At 40.4% G+C, this 22,983-nt stretch overlaps 1 protein-coding gene across 4 annotated transcripts in view; it reads right to left on the bottom strand.

The window, feature by feature from the left end:
* SLIT3 (slit guidance ligand 3) overlaps nucleotides 1–22,983 on the bottom strand; it is a 713,209-nt gene that overhangs the window by 24,940 nt on the left and 665,286 nt on the right. For all 4 annotated transcript variants that reach the window (XM_077327142.1, XM_077327144.1, XM_077327141.1 and 1 more), the window contains 2 exons: nucleotides 6,095–6,335; nucleotides 4,067–4,197 (listed from right to left, as the gene is read on the bottom strand). In XM_077327142.1, coding sequence (XP_077183257.1) covers nucleotides 4,067–4,197; nucleotides 6,095–6,335 — 372 coding nt within the window. The remainder of the gene's footprint in view (nucleotides 1–4,066; nucleotides 4,198–6,094; nucleotides 6,336–22,983) is intronic.

Below are 22,983 nucleotides of genomic sequence, written 5' to 3'. Positions count from 1 at the left end.
CCTGATTGATGTTTGCCTTGATTCTCCCACAGAAGCCTTAACCACATGTCTGGAAGCAGTGACGAAGTAGCTTAAGCAAAGTCATCTGAAGTTCAACCCTTCAAAGACTGTGAAGGGGCAGGAAGGGTCCAAGCAAAGAAGCGTGACTGCCCACCCTGGATGGGGTACAGCTATCAGTGGCTCACTCCGCCTCCCTCTCGATGGAGACACTGGTCACAAGATTAGCATCGCTGGCATTCTACCACCTGAGCCATGCCAAACTACTTGTATCCTACTTGGTCCCAGAACACCTGGCCACAGTGATCCACGCGGCAGTCACCTCTAGACTGGACTTCTGCAACTCGCCTACCCTTAACTGTGATCCAGAAACTATAGCTGGTTCAGAATACAGAGACCACGGTCTTCATAAGAACACTATGGAGATCCCACATCCTGGCTTCTCGCCAACATCTGCACTGGTTACCAGCTGAATTCCACATCAGGCTTAAACTCTTGGTAACTGCCCTTCCAGATGCAGCCAGCCCACCTTGGGCCAGTTACAGTTCTGTCAGAGCTCTCTCAGCCTCACCTACCTCACAGGATGACTGTTGTGGAGAGAGGAAGGGAAGGTGATTGCAAGCTGCTTAAAGACTCCTTCAGGTAGTAAAAAGCGGGGTACCAAAAACAGCTCTTCCCTTAAGCAAAGTGAAGGTGGAAGAGACAATATGAAGCAAGCAGCCTGCTGCACCTTTTGTGTCCTGAAGTGAGAGACACAAAAAGAAGAAAGGATCCCAGCTAATGGGCTGGAAAATATGGCAGATATAAGTGAGGAACAAAGAGGAAATAAGTATTTTGGAGATTAATTTATTTCTTCGTATGTTCATTGTTTCTCACTTTTTCTTTGTGCCACAGTTGTTGTCTGGTGATTAGTATTGGTCCACAGAACCCTGATATCAGGGTAGTGGAGAATCATAAGCACATGCAATAGATATGCATGTTAGACGAGCATAGAATTTTATGCAGGGTTTGTATTTCAACACACTAGGACCTGCCAGGCTCTATTTCTATAACCTGCCAAGTAGCTCTGCAGGCTGATGGAGAGCTGAATGCTCCCATGCTTTGGAGGCCTCAGCTATCACTGTGTTCAAACTGAATGTGTTTGTGTTCCATAATCCACATGCAGAACATCTTAACAGCACTAAAGATTTCCTGGCAGTATAAAATCAGGTTGCTCCCACATGGCTGCTGCAAATATAAAGGTAACAGAGCATCCGTACAGGGTGTCCTTCTCTTATCAGCCTCCTGTGGTCATCATTACCACAAGGGCTTTTTAAAAATAGAAATTTCTAGATTTTTATAACATTAGAATGGTCTACTGCTGTGATCTAGTCCTTCTCTGCTTTCATTTTTTAAAAGGAGCACTCTTGTGTTTTTATTGTGAAGTTATAGCACATTTCTCCTTATAACTCTGCAATACAAAGGGCTAGATACTTTATTTTGAAATGAAAACTGGGAATTGGTAGATTGAAGCAACATATAACTGTAATGTTATAACACTACAGTGATCTAGCAATTCCCAATTTTTAAAAGAAATCGGGACAAAAATCCTTTAGTGCGGGGGAGGGAAATGATGGCTACAGGCTGACGTAAGGAAACTGGTACCAAGTTTGGCATGAACTGCAAAAATGCATACATGCTCAGAATAAATAGAGGACAACACCATGAGAATATTCCTCAATGTAATGAAGCTAAACCAGAGCAAAAACATCCATGTAGAAACAGCCCTGAGAATCAAAAGTATTTTCCCCACATTAAAACCCACCCACAAAAGCAAGGGAAACTAAATCTACTGAGATGCTCTCCCTCCTCCCACATTTTGACATTCTTTAGTTGTAGATTTTCTCTCTGAGCCCAATCTTTCCCTATCAGGCCGGATGCTAATCCCCATTCTGCTGTTCTCCTTAAACAAATAAAAGATTAGAGTGACATTTCAGAAAGGGCATCACATTAAGCTGCAGCTTTCACCATCTCAACAGATCACACAGAGCACCACACCGTCAGGGAGCAGGCCATTAATCTTATGGTAATGAGGCGTCATTCCAAATGGAGACCTCCTCCTTGATCAATATGAAGGGCAGCGGAATAATGAGGACACTGATGCTTAGCGCCACGGGTAACTTTGCTAGGAAGGAGAGGATCCGTAAAACTCTGGAATATCAGAAATGCCCCCTTTTCGCTGTAGCATTCTGCTATCAACAATAGGGAGCAGGCGCCTGGCTCTGATCTGTCACCTCATGTGTTGTCTGCAACTAATGAGCCTTCCCCTATGTTCTAATTAGTGGCATAAAACTGCTGCAACAACTTGGCTTTGCTATTACATGGAATCAATTAGGATTAGCTGCAGAATAAAAGAGTCTGTTTCCATGCCTATCCCACCAGGCCATAATCACTAGTGAAAGTAAAACACTCCCGCCGCCCCCAATCTTTTCAACAGAAAGACAGGCTAGCTCAGACCTAATGATTGCCCTTTCTGTTCTAGCTGAAGTCAATGCACTCCCTAATTAGTCAATACACCACAAGCATAGAAAGCAGCCTACAGAGTTTGTTTCTCCTCCGCGTACAAGGCAGCCCCCTAAAAGGAACAGACGGCAGCTCCGGATTGAGATAATTACCCATCCTGCTTTGTTTCCTGAGTATTAAAAAACGCTCACAGGAAGAATGGAGATTCTTTAAGCAGCTTCCTGTTTCTCTGTACATAAAATCAGTCCTTTTAAGTTTACTATGCAAGGACATGGTACCCATCATAAAGAGGAGCTGTCAGCTTGGTTTCTTCTGAGGAAATCACAACTTCAAAAAAGACATTGGCTGCAAAGAAGCTGCCATGAATAAAGGTTTTTCTGTGTGTGGGTGTGAGTGTGTCAGTGGTTGCATTCTGTACACATTAGAGAGGCACCAGAGCACACCAGATTTGCCTGCAGTGAATGCATAAAATATGAACAAGCAACATGAGTACTTAAGCACTCGTGCTATCAAATTTAAGAGCCTTTGGCTTCCCAATGCATGTTAAAGGACATGCATTTATTAATGAATCTTTATGCACATTTGTTGTGGAAAATAAGATTGCGCCTGTGGCCAACACAATTGGCGTGTGAAATAAGAAGCTGCTTCTAGAGTTTGATCACCATATTTGTGGTCAGAAAAATATGATCTCTCTAGGATAGAGTGGCTAATGACGGTTTTTATCTTTCCATTGTGGGCGTGATGGGGTTTACTTGTGCAAGTCTTCTAGTGCTATTTACTCTGAAATCACCTTTCTGCAATGCTTTTTGCTTGGGCATACTTGATCTGAGGTTAATGTGTGGTGAATGCTGGAAATTTATCTATTAGTTATCCATTTCTTCTCTGCCCAATGGTGAAATTCTTCTGCCTTGCACTAAGGGATTGAACTAGATGGGATTGAACTATGCTTTAACATTTTTTTCACTATTAAAAAGAACTTTGGATAATCATTAGTCCAAGGGTGCTTTGCCCATTCATTTAAACTAGAAACAGGGTTTAGATCAAATTGCAATATAGGTATAGAAGAAAAACTCAGAACAGGAAGTCTGCTGAGTAATAAAGTTAGAATCTTTAGAAAGTGAAATAAAAAATAAAAAGAATGTCTTGATACCACTGTCATTTCCCTCCTTTCCATACTTTCCCATAACTTAATAAGGAAAACTGAAATGTGTGAAAATAAAAAAACTGGTTTTAAACCTTTTAAAAGTGCTGTAAATTAATATCCAGTTATAGTACAAGGAAACACAGATTTTATATAGCTGAACAATTAATCCCATTATATTTGTTTTCTTGGCCTAGACTTTGAGGGATATGCTATATTCATTTATCAGGACAGACTGTGCTTATGCTATAAGAAAAACACATTTTACATACTTGCAATACCCCCCCCCCCATATTCACATTCTATGTAACACAGGGAAAGAAAACAAGTCATATCAGAAATTATCATTTTACTTTCTTATTCAGAGCTTTGATGCTCAATCCCTTGGGTGAATCCAGTTCAAAATATCTGAAATCAAGGATTTACCTGTATATAGTTGTAGGTGGAGAAGTCAGCGTGTCGTAGATAAGCCTCACATGGCCTTGGTACAACTCTAAAGCCAGGGGATCATTGTCTCCTTTATATAATAAAATGCCATTGTCTTTATCTGTTGCTACCTATGAACAAAAAAAGTGAAAATGATTAATGGGGATACATTAAAAAGAGGTGTGTAGACAGAATACGTTCCTGCCCAATTAGAATTTTTAAAAATTGTATGTAATGCCTAAAAAAACTGATACTGATTAATTCCTTCCATTATCAGAGAAGTCAATAAGGAAGCAGATAATGAACAATGTGTCATATTTGATGTGGCATTATGGAAATTTTTATGCAGCATCTGTGGACATTCCATGGGCATCCCTGTGCAAAACGTTCCTCCCTCCCTCCAGCACAAATGCTCACTGACACTTAAACAGAATGCACCCAGTTTTTGTACTTGCAGAAAGCTGACTGGGAAAAGTGTACGCCAAGAGTCAAATACTCCCTCAGTCAGAAAAGTGTGGAATGCTTTCATATGCAAGGAGCTTTGAATGTATATTAATATGATTCTAAAGAAAATTGTGCTTTTATAAACCCATTGACTTCAGTGGACTTTGAAGTACACTGCTTAGGATTCAACAGTAAAATGACTGAATTGTAGCCAAGGACCGAACATGATTTCTAGCTTGTTTATTGTAAGTTGTATTGTACAGCTTGTAACCCTATACTTTTACTCTGCTTGCAATCTGAGCTGCAAGGGAGAGTGGTATAGAAATATATAATAAAAAAGATTGGCAAATAGCACAATTCCTCAAGCAAAGAAAAATAGTTTGTCAGTTTATAATTTATTTAAGTTATCTGGAAGTGGTTTAGAAATTTAAAATCTAACATAAAACATTTCCAAATGTATAATTGAGAGAACAAATAGAGAGTGATGTGACCTGCAACATGCTTAATTAGAACACAAGCTAAGCATTTCCTTATGAGAAGTGTAGGAAGAACATCTATTTATCCACTAAAAAAGGGTCCGTTCAGCAGCAATAGGCCTCTTCACTGCTATCATTGGATCGGCCTGGTCCATCCAATGACTGTTAAATTGCACTCAGAACCATTACAGCTGTTGGCCTTGCAGCTTCCGTCAGCCGATCCCTTATCTAATTAAGAGCACTTTTTTTTTAAGGACCCCTAATACTGAAGATGCTAGCAAGAACAAATAATGGCTCAAATTATGGCTACAGTAAACATAAGAACAGAGATCTTTCAGGTTGCGAGAAAAAATTGCAATATGCAAAGGCAGAATAGTAAAACATTCTTTTAAATTTCAAAATAACTTCCTAGGCTGTCAAATTGAAAATAACTTTGATTTGTTTATGAACTCTTTTTATTAGAAGGGACTCTTTAATCCTGTTTTAAGAGATGCTTAGTTATAATTTTTTTTAACTGGAGTAGCAATTAACTACCAGATGGAGAAGCAATATTTTAATTGCAAAATAAGCTTTGAGAACACCATCTGTGTGACACCCATGTAGTAAACAAGTCTGGCTTTCATTGTGTCATCCAAAATACACTTTTGTCATGAACCTGTTTTTGACATCAAGCTCCGCATTTGACTTTGCAACTGAACATGCCATGGCTCGTGGGTCACATGAAATATTTTGCTTCTGTACATAGGCAGAAACCAGAGAATATGACTGTGGCTTCACATATTATTGAGAAGTGCCAAAAACTTGTATTTTGTGCTTCAAGATTATTGCGTTAGGGAAAATGAAAGTCCTAAACTGAATGTGTATCAGTCACTTATGAATGGCATTATGTAGCAGGCAGCTGTTTGAAAGGTCCTGTGCTCCTCTTCATTATGGGTGAGAGCATGGACTCTATGGCATTCTGGTGCGAAATATAGCAAGTGCACTAGTCCTTTGCTTAAGCTCTTTGCAATTACATTTGTCAATAAATACACATTGCAGGGGACAAAAGAATCCAAAAGATATTTCCTGTAGAACCACTTTAAATGATTGTTTTGTTTGCATGCTTTACCTGGAGGGAGATGTTTCCCTGAGGGCGGATTTTGGCTGGCGGCAATTCAACATAGGAATCCTTCCCAACAAAATTGACAGTGATGAGTTTCTCACACTTCTGGCCGGCAAAGCCAGCCAGGCAACGACAGACTGGCTCCTGCTGTACCACAATGCACTGGGCTCCATTTTGGCACTCATAGTGGTCACAAGGGCTAGTTTGGAGCAGAACCATCGGTGGGGGATTTTCGCAGAACAGACCGCTTTAAAAAGAAAAATAATGTTATTCTACACATGATGGAATTACAAAGATATGTGTTTGAAATCTGATCGTGATATTCTGTTTTGGAAGGAATGGAAGTTGAGTGACAAATACTTGGACAATTCTGCATTGATATTTTCAACTCTCATATTGACTTTAAAGTTTTCCCATGAGAATGTACATACATAAGAAAAATTACACTAGAGTGATTGTCACATAACTTTTTCTAAAATAATCTTGATCTACAAAGCAGGGATGACTGAACTCTTGTGGGGTTCAGATCCCCCCATGAATATGAGTTTCACCAGAGTTTACTTGGTGGTATGAATGTTGCCACTTACAGACCCAGGGACTGCTGCACAGACACACTTTGTCTCTGAGGACATATTTAAATCTATTATAAGTCACTTTCAAAACTAATTTGATTTGAAATAGATCTCCCATGATTCTAATAACTGGCTGGCATTGTTTTTCTGTGTACAAGCAGCTTGGAACAGAGTTTGGAGGCTTCCTATAAAACTAGGATTGGATCTGGAAGAACAAGTGAATGGGTAGAATGAGACTGGGGATAGACCTACTTACAGGAGACCTACAAGGAGACCAAAACAGTTCTGGAAATAGCCACAATTGCATCTGTAGCATAGAGGAAAGAGGGTCTGACACCAACCCTCATACCACCCTCCTCATTTTGCTTTTTTAGTACTAATGCATTTTGGTGATAAAAGCTTTATACTGCAAATCTATGCATCATTCCATAAGGACAAAACCTTTGGGGCTTAGTTGACCATTTTGGGGCTGGTTGACCATTTTATTCAATGAGGCTTAGTCCCAAGAAAGAGGATTGTAGCTCATTCTACTTATAGGCACTTTGTTTGAACCATTATCTTGGTTTTCATTATTTTTGTGACGCATTCCCTTGGGTGTTGTGAGGTGTTTTGTTTGCACCTTTGCCGAACTTCATGTCTCTCAACAGGGTTCATTCAAGTCAGTATCTTTAGCTGGTGCCACAACAAATGCCATTTGCTAGCAGCAATCACAAGGCATGCAGGAAGTTCCCCACAGTAATGAACTAATCCTGAAACTGGCTAACTAGAATCCCTACAATCAATTATGTTAAGCTTGCCTGGCAAACACATTTGTGATGAAGATGGTGACATCCCTACTACAAATAATCATCTTGGAGAAGTTTCATGGGATAATGCTTACAGTGTATGTTTTCATGAGAATAAATGTATGAGCAGGAAAGTTTGCCTAGTAATCTGTCAAGTGCAGAAAAACAGCTCATCCAAGCAAATTTCAGGCTTTATAAACAGTGGCTTGAACATATGTTACTGGCATGTTTATTTGATAAACATTCAAATATTCGTGTTTGTTTATCATCACATTTATAATGGCACCTTTCTTCCATCATGGAACATAAGGAGGTGAACATAGGCAGTATCCCAGAGATATCCTATGTAGTCATCATCAGACCCAGACCTGCTTAGCTTCATCCAAGTTGCTGCATCTTGTGCCCTCCAAGATTTCTCTCTGCTCAAATGAAGATGTGTGGGTCAAAGAAAGGGGCAGCTACTGAACGCACTTTGGCTTCTGAAGCCAAACATAAATTATTTCTAAAAGTTCCACACTCCTTCAGGGTAAATCACAGTTCTCACAGTTAATGAAGACTTAATCTGTTTTTTTCCAAAACCTGTATTTTCTAAGGATCTTCCCATTGTGCTGCTGAGTCATGGAAGGCTGTCAACTGAAAGGTCTGCCACAGTTTTAAAGGCATGGCACTCCTTTCTCTTGCCCCCCCCCCCACCACAAATGACAAATGGGCTAATCAACAGCTAATCTTCCAGTCACTGCAGGTGCCACACAGAGGTGTTAAAATCTGTCTTGCAATTTATCTATTTAAGAGAGAAACAACGGGGCTTCAAACTAAGCCAAGCAGGGTGAGAGGAGTTTCATGGAGGGAGAAAGAAACGGCATTTTAGATATGTGATACAGGAATGTGTGTCAAGGTCTGACAAGGAAATGCGTATATTTGAACACTAAGGCATCATATGTGGTCTGCCAAGACTTCTATTACAGCTGCTGGACTATGAGTGAGTTTATTTATTTAGGTTATTGTAGGGCAATTATATTTTCCTAATAAATCTTTAATCTAGCAAAGGAAACCCTCTAAGTGGAAGACACAGTTTCTTGCAGAGAAATTAATGCAGCAGACAGCAGAGAACCTTCCAACATGTGTAATAAGGAAGGGGGAGTGTCCTGAATGAAAATAAGAGTGTTACATTTATGAAGTGTTGGAGGGTCTGCACAAACAGATGTTAATTACCTGCAAAGTTGTTTATACCTGTTTCTATCTGAGAGTGAGATGGATATGAAAGATGTTAGACCTGAAATAAACTTTGGCCTGAATGATACAGACAAAAGAGCCACAAATTATCAGGAAAATGCTTGAGTCCAGATTTTAGAGCAATGCTGGTTTTGTTTTCCTGTTTAGTTTTCTGATTTATCCTAATGTTTCCCAGGATATTTACTTTCTCTAGGACTCCACAGTGATACTTCACTGAAGAATAAATACACAATAGGGTGGGGGAGATATGTGAACTACTGTGACCTTTCGTTGAGGGACTACTCAATTGTTCCAATTGTAAATAGTAAACTGAAACTGCATGCCCACTGTACCAGTTGTGCTCACCCAATTTTCAAATACAAAAGGGCCGGCACATTATGCAGGCAATGGGGCTAAGCAAGAGGGAGGTTTGCTTGTTTGCTTCCTTGCTTGCAGAGAAACCCATCAATGTACCTGATGTTTGCCCTCAAGTTCCTTATTACAACAGATTTCCAAAACCAACCAACCCTTTTGTATTAGCATAACAAGCTCAACACAACAGTGCTCTGATCATCTGGAGCCACTGTAACTGTTGACTAAGTAATGCACTGAAAGTCATTCCACATACCACAGAAGAAGTCAAGCAAGCTTTGCTGTATTATTATTGATTTGATTTATACACTGCCCTCCTGGTGAGCCATATCAGGGCAATGTACAACATCAAAATAGTAACACATTTATGCTTTAGAAGAAGAAGAGTTGGTTCTTAGATGCCACTTTTCTCTACCTGAAGGAGGCTCAAAGTGGCTTGCAATCGCCTTCCCTTTCCTCTCCCCACAACAGACACCCTGTGGGGTGTGTGAGGCTGGGAGAGCTCTGATATCACTGCTCCGTCAGAACAGCTTTATCTGTGCCATGGTGAGCCCAAGGTCACCCAGCTGGCTGCATGTGGGAGAGTGCAGAATCAAACCCGGCATGCCAGATTAGAAGTCCTCACTCCTATATACCAAAATGGCTTTAAATAACAATTTTAAATAATTTCAATATCACATCTGTAACTAGCAGCAGCATCAGTCATTATTATTTCTAGTGCAATCCTGTTCATTGGGTCTATTTCCAGATTAAGAGGTTCTCATAGTGTGTGTGTATTAGGCTTGTGCACCAAAGGCCTAATCCAGACCGATTTAGCTTCGGCGCCCATTAAAGTCAATGGTGCCACGCAATCCCACCTTCCTGCAAAATAACCCCCCTGCACAGCAGAACCATTCCATCACAGCTATGTTTCCTTGGGGGACACATTTTGGCACCGGAGAAGATCAGGCAGTGAAATGTATCCCCCGTGGGGACACAGAATGCTACGGAGCAAGCAGCTCCACAGCAACATACTGCCAGTGGCCCAGTGTGGCTGCTGCTGTACAGAATGGTCCTGTGTGTGTTTTGTAGGGAGGGTCCATTTGATGTTTATAAGATCACTGGCTCCAATCAAAAACTTGGTGGAAGAGCTTCACTTGCAGGCTCTGCAGAACTATGCCAGCTTCATTAGAGCCTAGATCTTCTCTGGGAGCTCATTTCACCAAATAGGGGCCAGGACTCACTGTCCTGGCCCTGGTTGGGGTCAGATGTACTTCATTAGGGCTAGGGACTACCAGTGGAGCGCTCTTTGGGAGCCATAGGCATACACCTTTCCCCAAAGACATTCTACACACCACTTAAATGTTTGATTCTGGTCTTCACTGTTGAATGTAGTTTATTTGGATAGTCCTGGAGCAAAAAACCCAACAACCCACCTAGCAGCTACAAGCACATGTATGATGTCAATGAAATGCATAAATGTAGTTACTGAAAGTATATGTGAACATCATGTAATCTACTTCTGCACTGCTCCCATATGAGCAGAGGTCAGAAAGTGAGATAGAAGTAACATCCATCAATCAGTAAATGAGAACTCCTAAAACATTAGCCCCTTTAAACAGAACAAAATACTTTACAAATATATCTATATTAAAGCAATTCACTGGTAGTGATCAGATGCAAAGGATGTGGTACATGTATATTCCTTTAAAACCACTATCAATAGTGCAGGATGCCTGGTTTAGATTAGCTTGGAGTTTTAAATATCCTCTCCTCTTCCTGCCGGGCCCTGATCCAAACTTCAGCCCTGCACAGAATTTACTTCTTTGAGACTACTGGAGATTTTCAAAGATCTGAGAAACATCAACTTTTTGTATTCATGCATTATCTCCTGGTGTGTCCAACTTGTGAAATAGAGTTCTTGGCATCACAAAATTTGAATTCGATAACACCTTTAAGACTGACAAAGATTTATTCAAGATGTGAGCTTTCAAGTGCATGCACTCTCTCAGACAATGGAACAAAGAGCGTAAGAGTGTAGATTCCACTAATTACTTTTTCTTTATAGCTACACTCTTGTGATCCTTCTTCAATTGTCTGAGGAAGAGTGCATGCACCCGAAAACTCACACCTTAAATAAATTTTTGTTGGTCTTAAAGGTGCTATTGGACTCAAATTTTGTTGTGATACTCCAGATCAACATGGCTACCCACTCGAATCTGTTCCTGGCATGGTAAAATACTAGAAAGATAAAAGGGCTATATTATAATGAAATGGTTCAATAGGTCCTTTTAAGGGACTGGGACCCAAAGCCCAATTCATATTATATATTATATATCTATTTGCTGTATTTTGCTCTCACTCCATTATTTTATAGTTATACAATACCATTTTCTGCACTGTGAAATGTATCATGTATAATACTTTATGTTGTTCCAGATTTTTGTAATCCTAACCCTACTAGAAGTCTCAATCCGATTTGTGGCAATTACCTTCACTGTGCAATCCATTTTGAGTCCCAGTGAGAAAGGCAGAGTATAAATAAAGCAAATACACAAATGAATGTATTTTGTGGAGCTCAGCTTGGGAGCCAATGTAGATGAACAAGGCTGGAGTGATAAGGTCCCAACAATCCAAGGGGAGTGAAAATGGGGTAGCAGTCATGCTTGTTGGGTGAGGGTTATGGTGGATAGGATCCCCCTCAAGTGTTATGGGTCCCTTCTTGTTCTATTTAATTGTTATTTTGTTTGAGAGCCAGTTTAGTATAGTGGTTAAGAACGACAGCCTCTAATCAGGGAACCGGGTTTGAGTTCCCACTCATCCAAATGCAGCCAGCTGGGTGATCCTGGGTCATAGTTCTCTCAGAGCTCTCTCAACCTCACTTACCTCACAGAGTGTCTGCTGTGGGGAGAGAAAGGGAAGGTGCTCATAAGCGACTTTAAGACTCCTCCAGATAGTAAAAAGTGGGGTACAGAATACCAGCTCTTCTTCTTAGTTCATGTTTTATTTATATATTTATTTATTATTATACTTATAGGCGGCTGCTCCTGACATGTTTTAGTTTTCATTAGTTTGTTCTGCTTTTTTGTTCTGTTCATTTTATTGTTCTGATGTTTTATATGGGCTGATGGATTTGTTTTAATGTTGACTTTGATCTTAATCTGCTTTTCAATGCTGCTTTAAGCTTCTTTTGGCTGTTATTTTAGTATGGGCATTTGATAAATTCTTCATTTGAAGAATCCATTGCCTAGGTTGAAAATCACAGGCAATTTGCATTCACTCAGAATTGGCAAAGTTAAAGACATGATCCTTTCATCATGCACATTATTTAACAAAAATTGTCACCTAAGAAGCACCATACATTTTAATTCTACCATTCCTTATGAAAGTAATCCTTTGATCCTTTGGATAGTGACAGGCAAAGTTGTGTAGATCGGTACATGCTAAAGACAGGTTAGAGTGATTTCTCTGACTGACTATAAATCTTTTAGTATAATGCTCCTGTGGACTGACCTATCATTCTTCCAGTGTAAAGCAAAGACTGTGAAGTCAAAATGTATTACTACCACATTTTGCAATCATACATCTTGCCTCATCTTGTAATCAGCCACAGTCTTTGTATATAAAGTGCATTTCAACACTTTTCTAGATGCATTATCAAACCATCCCACAATAGCCTGTCAGTAATGCAGAAACACACTCCATATGTCTGCAGGAAGGCTGCCTGCAAAGAGATTATTCTCTTCTATGTGAGGCACATCTCTTAGATTTCAGTGGCAGTCAGTGGTGGCCAATATTTTATCTAGCTAGAGAAATATTTTTTCCTAGATAGCAGACCTCCCAAGTACATCCCTTAAGTTTATTTATTTATTTGATTATGATTCCATTCCTCCCCCACAGTATTCAGGGGTCTTTGCTCCCACATTAGGACTTAGATCAAGCCAACAGGCCTGAGTCAAGGTCAAAGTCAATGAGCATCATGGCAATATGAGAATCTGAATTCAGGACTCCATGATCCTAATTAACTGCTGTAGGGGGGGTGTTACCGGAGGAAAGAGATGTAAGGACTTGAAAAATGAGAAGCAACTATCAAACACTGTGCCACATATTAGTACCTGATGTAGCCTAAAACACATTTAAATTAATTGGTGTTTGGGGTATAACCTCAGGAAAGTAGGTATCTCAAATGGCTAATATAATAATGAGCTTAATTAGAACTAGTGTCTGGCTGACTTTAACCATGTGTTTGATGCCTGCTGGGATCTTTCATCGTCTTATTCTTAGATCAGATCACTTTGTTCTATGCCGTAAGAATACCTCTTACAAAAGGATCAATTCTGCAACATGTATGTTTGATAATGCTGTTCTTTACTGCCATTTTCCTTAATTCTTAAATGAAATGAGAAACTTGAAATAATAACGATAAATCATAAAAAAATCTTTAAAAGTACATCAGTGGTTTCCTGAGAAGCAGTGAAGCCAAACAAACCCAATACGGATCTTGCGATGGCCTATAGCACAGTGCAATAAAGTTTGACTACAATACAGATCCAGAATTAAATTCACTAATACATTGGAAAGAGCTGATTTTGGGAAAGCTCTTTTTAGGGAACCAGTAAAAATCAATCACAGGAAGGAATCATTCACAGGTTTAAAACCTATAAGAGGCATGTATGCAAATGATCACCAATCATTAGATAATTATTGTAATCTGTATTTCAAAATTCAAACAACTGAATATCCCAGAGTTCAAAGGATAATTAATTGATTGTGTGTACCTCACATTCTTCTTCATCACATAGCATACTGACCCTCTGACCTACAGCAGATTAGTTCATTCTGCCATTTAACAATTATTGGACTCACAAAAGCTTATTTCTGACTTATTTTCAATTGAAAATCCAGATGTGACTTTGTCCAATGAGTCAAAGTAATGATTTTCTCATCTATACTTCATAGTCCTAAATAAGCCGAAGTAGTCTTCAAGACTTGACAGTAATAGTAACTCTTGAGAGAACAGACTTCAAATGAACTAATACTACAATTGGCATGTTTAACAGATGGATATTATGACTATGGATGGGTGTGAACCTAAAAATAATAGTTCAGTTCAGAACAGCCCCCAAAATGTACCTCGAATTGATCCCAAAGGGCCTCACTGAACCAAGCTGGCCTGGCAAGTTCTGTTCCCCCTTTCATCAGGCTGCAATGAGCTGCCAGTGGGAGAAAAGGAGTGGAGGATGCCCCAGAAGGGACTTTCCTTCCACATTTCTCCAAGTCACAGCTCATTAGAGCCAGAAGAAAGGGAAGGGGAATGCCCATTGGCTCACTTCCCCCTGCTTCAAAGGGAGGGAGAATGAAACCAAGAGTTAAATTTAAACCTAACAGCTCAACATGTCAGCCTGTCATCTGTTAGGTTTAAATGTCTTGAAGCCTGTTGGTTTTGCTTCCCCTTGCTTCAAAGAAAGGGAGCAAAGAAAGGGAGCAAAATAGATTGCAGCCATTTAAATCTCAAAGTTGACTGGTGAACCCCGTCACTCAACTGACAGGTTTAAATGGTTAGCCCTGAACAACCAAACCAAAGAACAACCATTCAAGGGAGAAGCCTCTTCCAAATATCAGTTTGTGAACTCCAAGCAAGCTCAAGTTCAGACCAAATTTCAGTTCCTAAATGGCTTCATGCCCATTCCTATGACTTAGTGGAATAAGACTTTTCATTTTATCTTTAAGACACATTGTTAAGGTTCATACAGTAGCTTTAACATTTTAAGTGTCTAATAAGTTAATGTCCTCAGAATTCTGTAGAAATATGAAGGCCAACATGCCAATATGAAGGCACTGTTAAATTGCTACCTCACTCTTATCTGCTAGCTAATATCTCTGACATATCAGCTCAGCTCCCAATGTCAAGGATATCAGAACTCACAAATACCTGTCAGAGAGCTTTTGTGTGTGTGTGTTTTAAATACATCTAACAATTTATTTAGTCCTGACTTCTACTAAGTGCCTGAAGATATGCAAGTTTGGTCCTGCAGTTTGGTATGATCCCTGTTTACTTAAATGATAGCTGCTGAGATTCCTTGCTGCAAAATATCACAGTGGGGGAACTTTGAAACAGCTACTTAACAAAGAAATAAAACCAACATGCATTATTCGAAGCTCAGTGGTTGTAATACATGTTTCCCCTCTAGAGTGACATCTATCAGAAAAACAGGTGGATTGCTGAAGGGAAAGTTTAATAAGTCAGACTCGCTTACCAGGGGTTCATGAATTGTAAAGAGAGTTCATACAAGGGTAAAAAAAATAACCCAAAGTCAATATGGGGAAGTGAGTAGTGCGCAGACTAATAAGCTGTGTCAGAGCTGCCTACACCATAGCTATCAATAAAGAATGATATAACCTGAGTATGCTATCACTGTACAGCAGATGGAGACAGATTTATCGAACTATGACAAGTGAGAAGAAGTAACAGCCTTGTATGTAGCTTTGCAAAATCCACCTGCTCTCTTGCTGCTAGCTTATGTGAATATGGTCTTTCTGGATTTCCCCTACAATGCTGAAAGGAATGCTGAAACACTATCATTATTATTATTATATTACTAATATTACTATTACTGTTGTTGTTATTATTTGATTTATTAACCTCACATCTCTGCATCCAGGATTGGGGAGGATTGTAGATAGCACATCTAAAAACTATGGGTAAGGCAACTATCATATAGACTCACAACAAAACTTTCCTGAGTCAGATGAGGCACTGGACACAGTTTCATCCTTCCTTTTCCCCCTTACCAACCATAACTGATATACAGAGATGGCTGCAGCGGTGCCACAGCGCTTGTTCATGTTTATAGGAGATGTCTCTTCTTGTTACCGAGAATTAGGATATGTGATGTTAATGTTGTTCCTCATCACCAGCATCAGCTTCCTGTATGTTTTGTATCAGAAGCTGTTTCCTTCTGTGGGTGTGAAAATATACCACTGCTATGGGTATGGCATCCATTAGCCCCAGTGCAATGACAATCATGCCTACTACCCCCACCTTTTTCATCTGAGCCACAAAGTAAAGCTATACAGCAAATGAGCTGTAAGACGGGGAGCCCCCATTAAACGGCTTTAGAAGAGTAAATGCCATTTTGCAGCTGGAGCTTAGCTGCATCCCCTCCCCATACTGGCTGCAGACAATGTCCACATGGAAGTTCCATCTGCAGCCAACTCATGGTTTCTCTTATAGGTCAGATTTAAGGAGGTGTCCTTTAAACTGACTCATCAGGGAAGGTAGGGGAGTCACACAAAGCTCTATCTTTCCATCAAAATCAAGGAAGAAATGGAAATATGAAACTGATACTTGCAGACAATAAACAAGATGGAATTGCTATGCATTGGGACTACAGCTGAGCCAGGAATGAGGATTCTTCAAGTAACAAATAGGGTTCAAGTAACAAAACAGGTTGTGCAGCTCAGAGGTACTTCTGGATGTTACATTGCTTTTAGAACGTCAAATGTTAAAAGTTGCATGGAATGTCTTTTACCAGCTGAGGAACATTTGCCCTCTGTGACCTTTCCTGGAAAGAGATGACCTGGGCTGATTCTGCACTTACTTTGTTTATTCCATTGGGGATCCTGCTGAATTCAGATCGATTTGAACTCGGGTCTTCCTCTATCCCCCTCCTTGAAACAGAAAAGTGTTCTGCACATGATTAGGGAAGCTCAGAAGGGGGGGAGGCAAGCACAGCAGGAGCCTATTTCCTTCTTTTCTTGAATGGGGGGGTGAGGATTGGAGAAAGCGGAGGAGGGGGGATAAATAAATAAATCTAAGAGGCAAATCTCTACCGAGAGAAGTTAAGGTTTCTAGAGATTCTGCTGAGAGAAGTTAGGGCTTTCCCTTTATGGGAAGCCTTGCAACTTGGGAATGAGGAAGCCTTTGAACTGACACCATGGTTAATCAGGGCTTTTCAACAGCGTTGTCAGCTTGAGGCAGCAAGGTAGTTTAGAAAAGCAGAGAGCTGCACCTTTACTCAGTGCAAAAACAGTGCAGTGCCTCAAACCAATAACATGTCCTATACACAACACTATAGTCTGTAGTCCCTTTTGCATTGTTTAGCACCTTCCCAAACTGTTCTATTATAGTATAGTATAGATCTTTATAGAAAAACCCTTGTGAACAACTCCAGCTTGCTTAGTTTGCAGAATGACATGAGCAGGCGAGCCCTCCTGACCTCCCCAGCAGATCATTCCACAAGGGAAGAAATAGCTGATATAATTGGAAGCTGAACATTCCACAGCATCCTTCCAGCCATACAGAGTGTGTATATATATGTATCAAAATGCATGGATGTGGGATGATGATTTACCTCATCTTTCCTTCCAGGGGCATATGGAAGAGCTAGTGATCAACATGCATGTTTCATACTTGCTTTATATGAATGGCTATAGGAATTCTATATAGCTAATAGCTATATACTTAGCTATTTTGTTGTGTTATAAATAGCTTTTGGGATTTTAATTGAAAGACACTATATTAATAAACTAAACTAAATGACCATACCAGTAGATTAGAACTAAGGGAAGAAGAAAGCTGTACTTTTAGGGGAACAAGTTTAGCAGTGAATTTCAAAGCAATTGCAATCTGTTACAAAGAGACGACTGAGTGCTAAGTTTGCTAACCAGATCTTTATTTAAATACTCGGGGCCAAGTTTAACAGTGAATTCAAAGCAATTGCATTCAGGAATACAACGGGTGCTAGGGTGGGGTGGGGTGGAAGAACTCTGCAGATGGCTTCCCCCTCCCCTCAGGACCTGGAGAGGCTGCAAGCAGTTGTTAGGGAACTCACCAGCAGCGGCAGTTCTCATGCAGAAGGGATCTGCAGCCTCCGAGGGAAGTGGAAGGAGGGGGTAGTCAGGGGTGGAAGGCGATTGGCTGGCCGCTAGACCGTCAGGCAAGCCGATTGGAAAAGGAGGCACTCGGGGGTGGGACAGCCGCCTTGAGTGGGTGTTAAGCGCTGAGTGGCACTTAAGCCATGAGACACCTCCTCTTCCAAGCCCTTACCAGAAATATATTATGTGGAACAGATAGCTGGAAAAGGACTTTGCTGAATGTCCATTCTCCCATTCCTTTTGAAAAGGCTTTCGCCATTACACCTGCAAGATTCCAGCTTAAAGGAAAATTAAAACAATTATACAGGGTTTAAAATATTACCATTTTAAGCAAACGACAGATATAAAATTGATCAATCTGTGTTTGTTGCTTTACTGATGCTGTTTATTGTCATAGTAGAAAATTGGTAACGCACTAACAATACAAAGATCAATCCCCCCCTTTTTAGCCAAAGTAGTTTGGCGTAAGAAAGAGTGGTGCTGATGAAAGCCTTGGGCCAAAGAGTTCCTCTTCAAACATTAATAGGCAGGTTACAAAATCATTTTAATACACTAGCACTCTCTCCAGTCTTCTTCTTCTTTTTTTTACAGCCACTCTAAAGTTGACTGAATTCTTAATGTGCAAGCCAACTTATCTCACTCTACCTACTTTGGTCTCAAAGCAGTATTGGTGATCCATATGCAAGTTTCGTACTTTTCTTCCATGGATTGGCGTAGGAATTCTGTCATGTATATCAGCAACCCCTTGCATCAGACAAACCAGCTTCCATCAAGCTCATTATGTGCTTTCCCAGACTTCTGCTAAGGTTCTTCCTAACTCACTGCAGTCTTGTTCAACAATCCTTGTTTTCATTCGCATAGGAGACTCTAAATACTCCCTCTTTTACTGGAGCTTGGCCTTTGAAATAGCTACACAGTTAATGCCCAAGGCGTGTGCCACTGTACCCTTTTGTAAATGAATTGAAATTGATTTTACATGAGCAGACATCATAGAACTCAACGCTGTGGTGCTCACAATGTTTGCAGTTGCTGTCTTTACCACACAAAAAAAGATGCCCAATCCCCAGTAGAGCAGCCTGCCAAGGAATACAGAAGGCCAAATTCATGTGAAGAATAGTAACTAGAATGATTTTGTTTACTGAATTTTAATCTTCAATTTAAACAGCACTGCCTAAAGGGTAAAAAGAGTACCATGGAAAAAGCCTGCATTACAATAGAAGGAATGCAAGAATTTTCTGACCAACTCTGAAACTTATTATTTTTATATATTTGTTATCCCAGCCTTTTCCCAGGTATTTCAGGATAACCTTAACAGGGGTTTCCCATTTTATTCTGAGAGACAGGATGGCCTGCAAGACAGGGATAGCAAGATTGGTAGGTGTGCAGGCATCTGAATCCAGGTCTCCCTGTAAAACTATTTAAACATCTTCATATTTGTAAGCTTACATGGCTTGCTTTCATTGCCATGTTGGTTATTCCTCAAGTGGGCTTTTTGTTTCATTTGGCAGGGATAGGATGCTTTAGAAGAGAAAAGGAAGGAAGAATAGGGACGATGGGGCAAGATGTAACTTCAAATGTAACTGCATATTGTTGTTATTATTATTTGAATTTCTCACTGGGACTAAAGGAAGATTAAAAGTATGATAAATCTGCAGTAAATCAGCAAGATTACAAAATATGATAACAAGAATCTAACAGCAAAGATTTCTAGGAAAACAAAATAACGGAATGGGGCTGACATTGAAGAACTTGGAAAAAATGCAAGCTAATGTAATTGTCTATGGCAACAAGACAATCAAAGTATAAAAACTGTATCCCTAATAGAAGTAATTTTCAGAACTCATCTATTGCATCATCACTCTCCGTCTCTCCTGAACAATTCCAATGAGAGAAGTGAGGGGTCTTTCCTAGTAGCCTTGGTGGTGGAAAGTGCTGTCAAGTCATAGCCAACTTTTGGTGCCCCCCCATAGGGGTTTCAAGGCAAGAGATAGTTTGCCGTTACTTGCCTTTGTGTAGCAACTCTAGTCTTCCTTGCTGGTCTCCCATTTGAGTACTAAACGGTCAATCCGGCTAAGCTTCTGAGATATGATGATACTGGGCTAGCCTGGACCAATGGCTGTAAGATGATGATAATGTGGAAGCCATCACAGAGATGGCATGAAGGGGTGGCTGTTCATTTAATCAGAGTTGTACCCTCAGAAGGCATTGCTGAGATGAGTGGAGCTATCACAGTGGGACACAGCAGGAGAGGCAGGCCTGCAAGTATGAGGATAAGTACTTTGTAAGGGAGAGCTAGAACCTTGAGCCCAGTAAACTGATCGATAACCAATGGAATATTTGCAGAATGGAAGAGACATGCTGATTCCACTTAATACCTAACAGTAGCTATGCAGCGCTTTTTCCCTTATACCAATGGGAGTTTCCAAATTATCTTTAAAGACAGATCCATATTGAGTGCAGTAACCTACATTTGAGGTAACCACAGCATGCATCCACATGGTCAGTCCAACTGAATCAAGGCAGGCGGGTATCATCCAAGCTATGTAGAGTTGTTATAATACCTTTTTTTGTTTTTTGCAACTTCTCCCCAACAGGAACCTTGTGAGTCTTGCCCCTAAAGAACGGGGGTTCCCTGCCTGGTGGACTGACGCGGCGAGAGGCGCGAAGCGCCTCTCGCCGCGTCAGCCCGCCGCCCGACGGAGCCTGCCTGCCTGCCTGCTGCCCAAAGAAGCCTGCTGCCGCCGCCACCGACGCCGACCAGCCTGCCGCCGCCATCGGTGAGTCCTAGCGCCCGCTGCATTTAGCTGCAGCGGGCTTGATTACTAGTATTTCCAATAACACGCCACCAACAAACAGGTGCATTTAGGAGCATAGGTAATTCAGGAACTTAGACATATGTATCCATTAGCTCTTTTCTGCACAGCCAGCATTAAGTCAGAAGCAGATTTCAAAAGGGAACCAAACAGGCAGGCTAGACAAAGAAATTCAGTTGCTTATCTTTCATAAGCACAGAGCTATTAAGACCATGACCTTATATCACTGTAAGAATCAATACTTGTTCTTCAAAATGCTAAAGCAAAGTATTGCAATGGAAGCACACTGGTCAGAACAAAAGAAGAGAAATGATGAAACTGGGGAGTCAGGAAACTGCTTGTGGCTTCAATACCCAGGAAAATGGCACACAAATGCCCCCACATTTATATCAGAGACAGTAACCCCCCCACACACACACACACCAAGTGCTATTGCTGTCTTGCTGTGTGTTTTGTTTCAAATACAGAAAATATTTATCTGGAAGGAAGCTGTAGCTAACCCCCAGGCAATGATTAGGGAAACCATTTGGTGAAGTGCTGTTATCTCTGACATGCAGTGAGATTTTCAGAAGACAGCTGTCAGAAGCTGTCTACTGGCAGCTGTCAGAATTGGAGACTTGAAATTGTCAGATAGCACCATGGAGCTCTTGTATGGCAAAAGCAAAGCAGAAACATGAATCTCAAGTCTTCGGGAATGAGCAGCGGCACAGTGGGTAGAGTAATGCAGAGCCTGAATTTTTACAGTCCAGTTCAATTTGCCATAGGCTTGCATTCCTTATGGACTTTTGATGTGGCTTACGATTGAAGAAAGACACAACAGAAAACATACTATAGTGGCAATGGTCTGCATAATTTGTGTGGGGAGATTGCTGCAAAAGTGGGGTCACCATGTTTGTGGAAAGACACATATTCTTCCTAGACTGAGCCAAGATAAGCACAACTTTTTTTGCAGGGGCCTATGCACAGTGCAGATTGCTGGTCTTTGTGATGAGCTGACTCTGATTATCCCTTTAAAATGCCTGGCACAGACCAAAGGGAAGTCCCCCAGTCCCACAGCCAACAAAATGTTGGGTGGGTTGGGGCTACCAATGGCAGCATGGGACCATAATATAAGAGCAGACATGAGTCACAATTGCCCCAAGTCCTACTGCACCCTCCCTCCTCCACCCAGGAGCAAGAAATACCCCTGCCTTAATGGCAGATAGATGGATTTCCTATGAAGGGACTATGTGCAGTGTTGATTGGCTGGTCTTTGTGGCAGTCATGAACCACCTTCTCTTGCATCTCTGAATTCTTAAAGCATTTTTAAAGTTTAGAACAACTGGTTCCAATTAAAATCAAACAAATTAAACTCTAAATTTTAACCAGAAATGCAAGTGCAGAAAACTAGGAAAAAATTGGACAACCACTGTGAAATATTTCATAGTGAACATAAAAAGGAAGAGAAAATTATTTGAGCAAGTAGTTGCATTTTTCAAAGAGTAAATTTAGCTGTCAAATTCATGTAGAAGTGCACAAACATATATACACAAACACAGATTTTGCTTGAAAAATATGTCCACATGCCCACCAAATGCATTTTCTGGGATGTAAATTACTCACTACGCTTATAATGTTATGTCTCTTTACCCTAAAACAGTATTTTCTGAATAAATTAAAAGATCATTCAAATGACATTTTGTCCTGGCTAATTCTGACATCTATAAATGCTCTAAGATTCATGTGCTACCCTGCAAGCGATATAACAAGAATACTTAAGATGTGAATAAAAAGCAAATAAGATAATAGACTGACTCTCTGTTTTAGTAAGAATAAAAATCTATACTGTATCCTATGGCATGAAAAAAATCCAGGTTATAGACTCTCTGGCAAAGCCTATATTATTTAAGAAGTACAGGGTTGTTCATTTCAGAAGGCGTCCTTGTGTTTTAGGCAGTTTGATGGCAGTAACACCTCCTTCTATAAGCCCTCTTTTCTTGGAATAAATCAGCAAATAATGCATGTAGTGAATGTCTCAACAGCAGGATGATTTAGGTTTCTTCCTCTTCTGCAAAGTATAAACTGAAGCTCTTGCATATGCACCGTTTTAGCCTTTTTATACCCAAAGAAAGATCAGATGTGACTATTGTAAGCAACAGTGTATACATGTAAAATGGCCTTGTTTCTAGATAGTTAACCCTACTCTTGTCAACAGAACTGATGAACATTTATTTCCTTTTATCCAAAAATGCTCTATGATATATCAGTCTTGAGCAGGGGATTGTTGTTGTTAGGTGCGAAGTCGT

The sequence above is a fragment of the Paroedura picta genome, chromosome 3, assembly GCF_049243985.1.
Source record: "Paroedura picta isolate Pp20150507F chromosome 3, Ppicta_v3.0, whole genome shotgun sequence".
Classification (NCBI taxonomy): domain Eukaryota; kingdom Metazoa; phylum Chordata; class Lepidosauria; order Squamata; family Gekkonidae; genus Paroedura; species Paroedura picta.
This window is presented reverse-complemented; position numbering and strand designations above follow the sequence as displayed.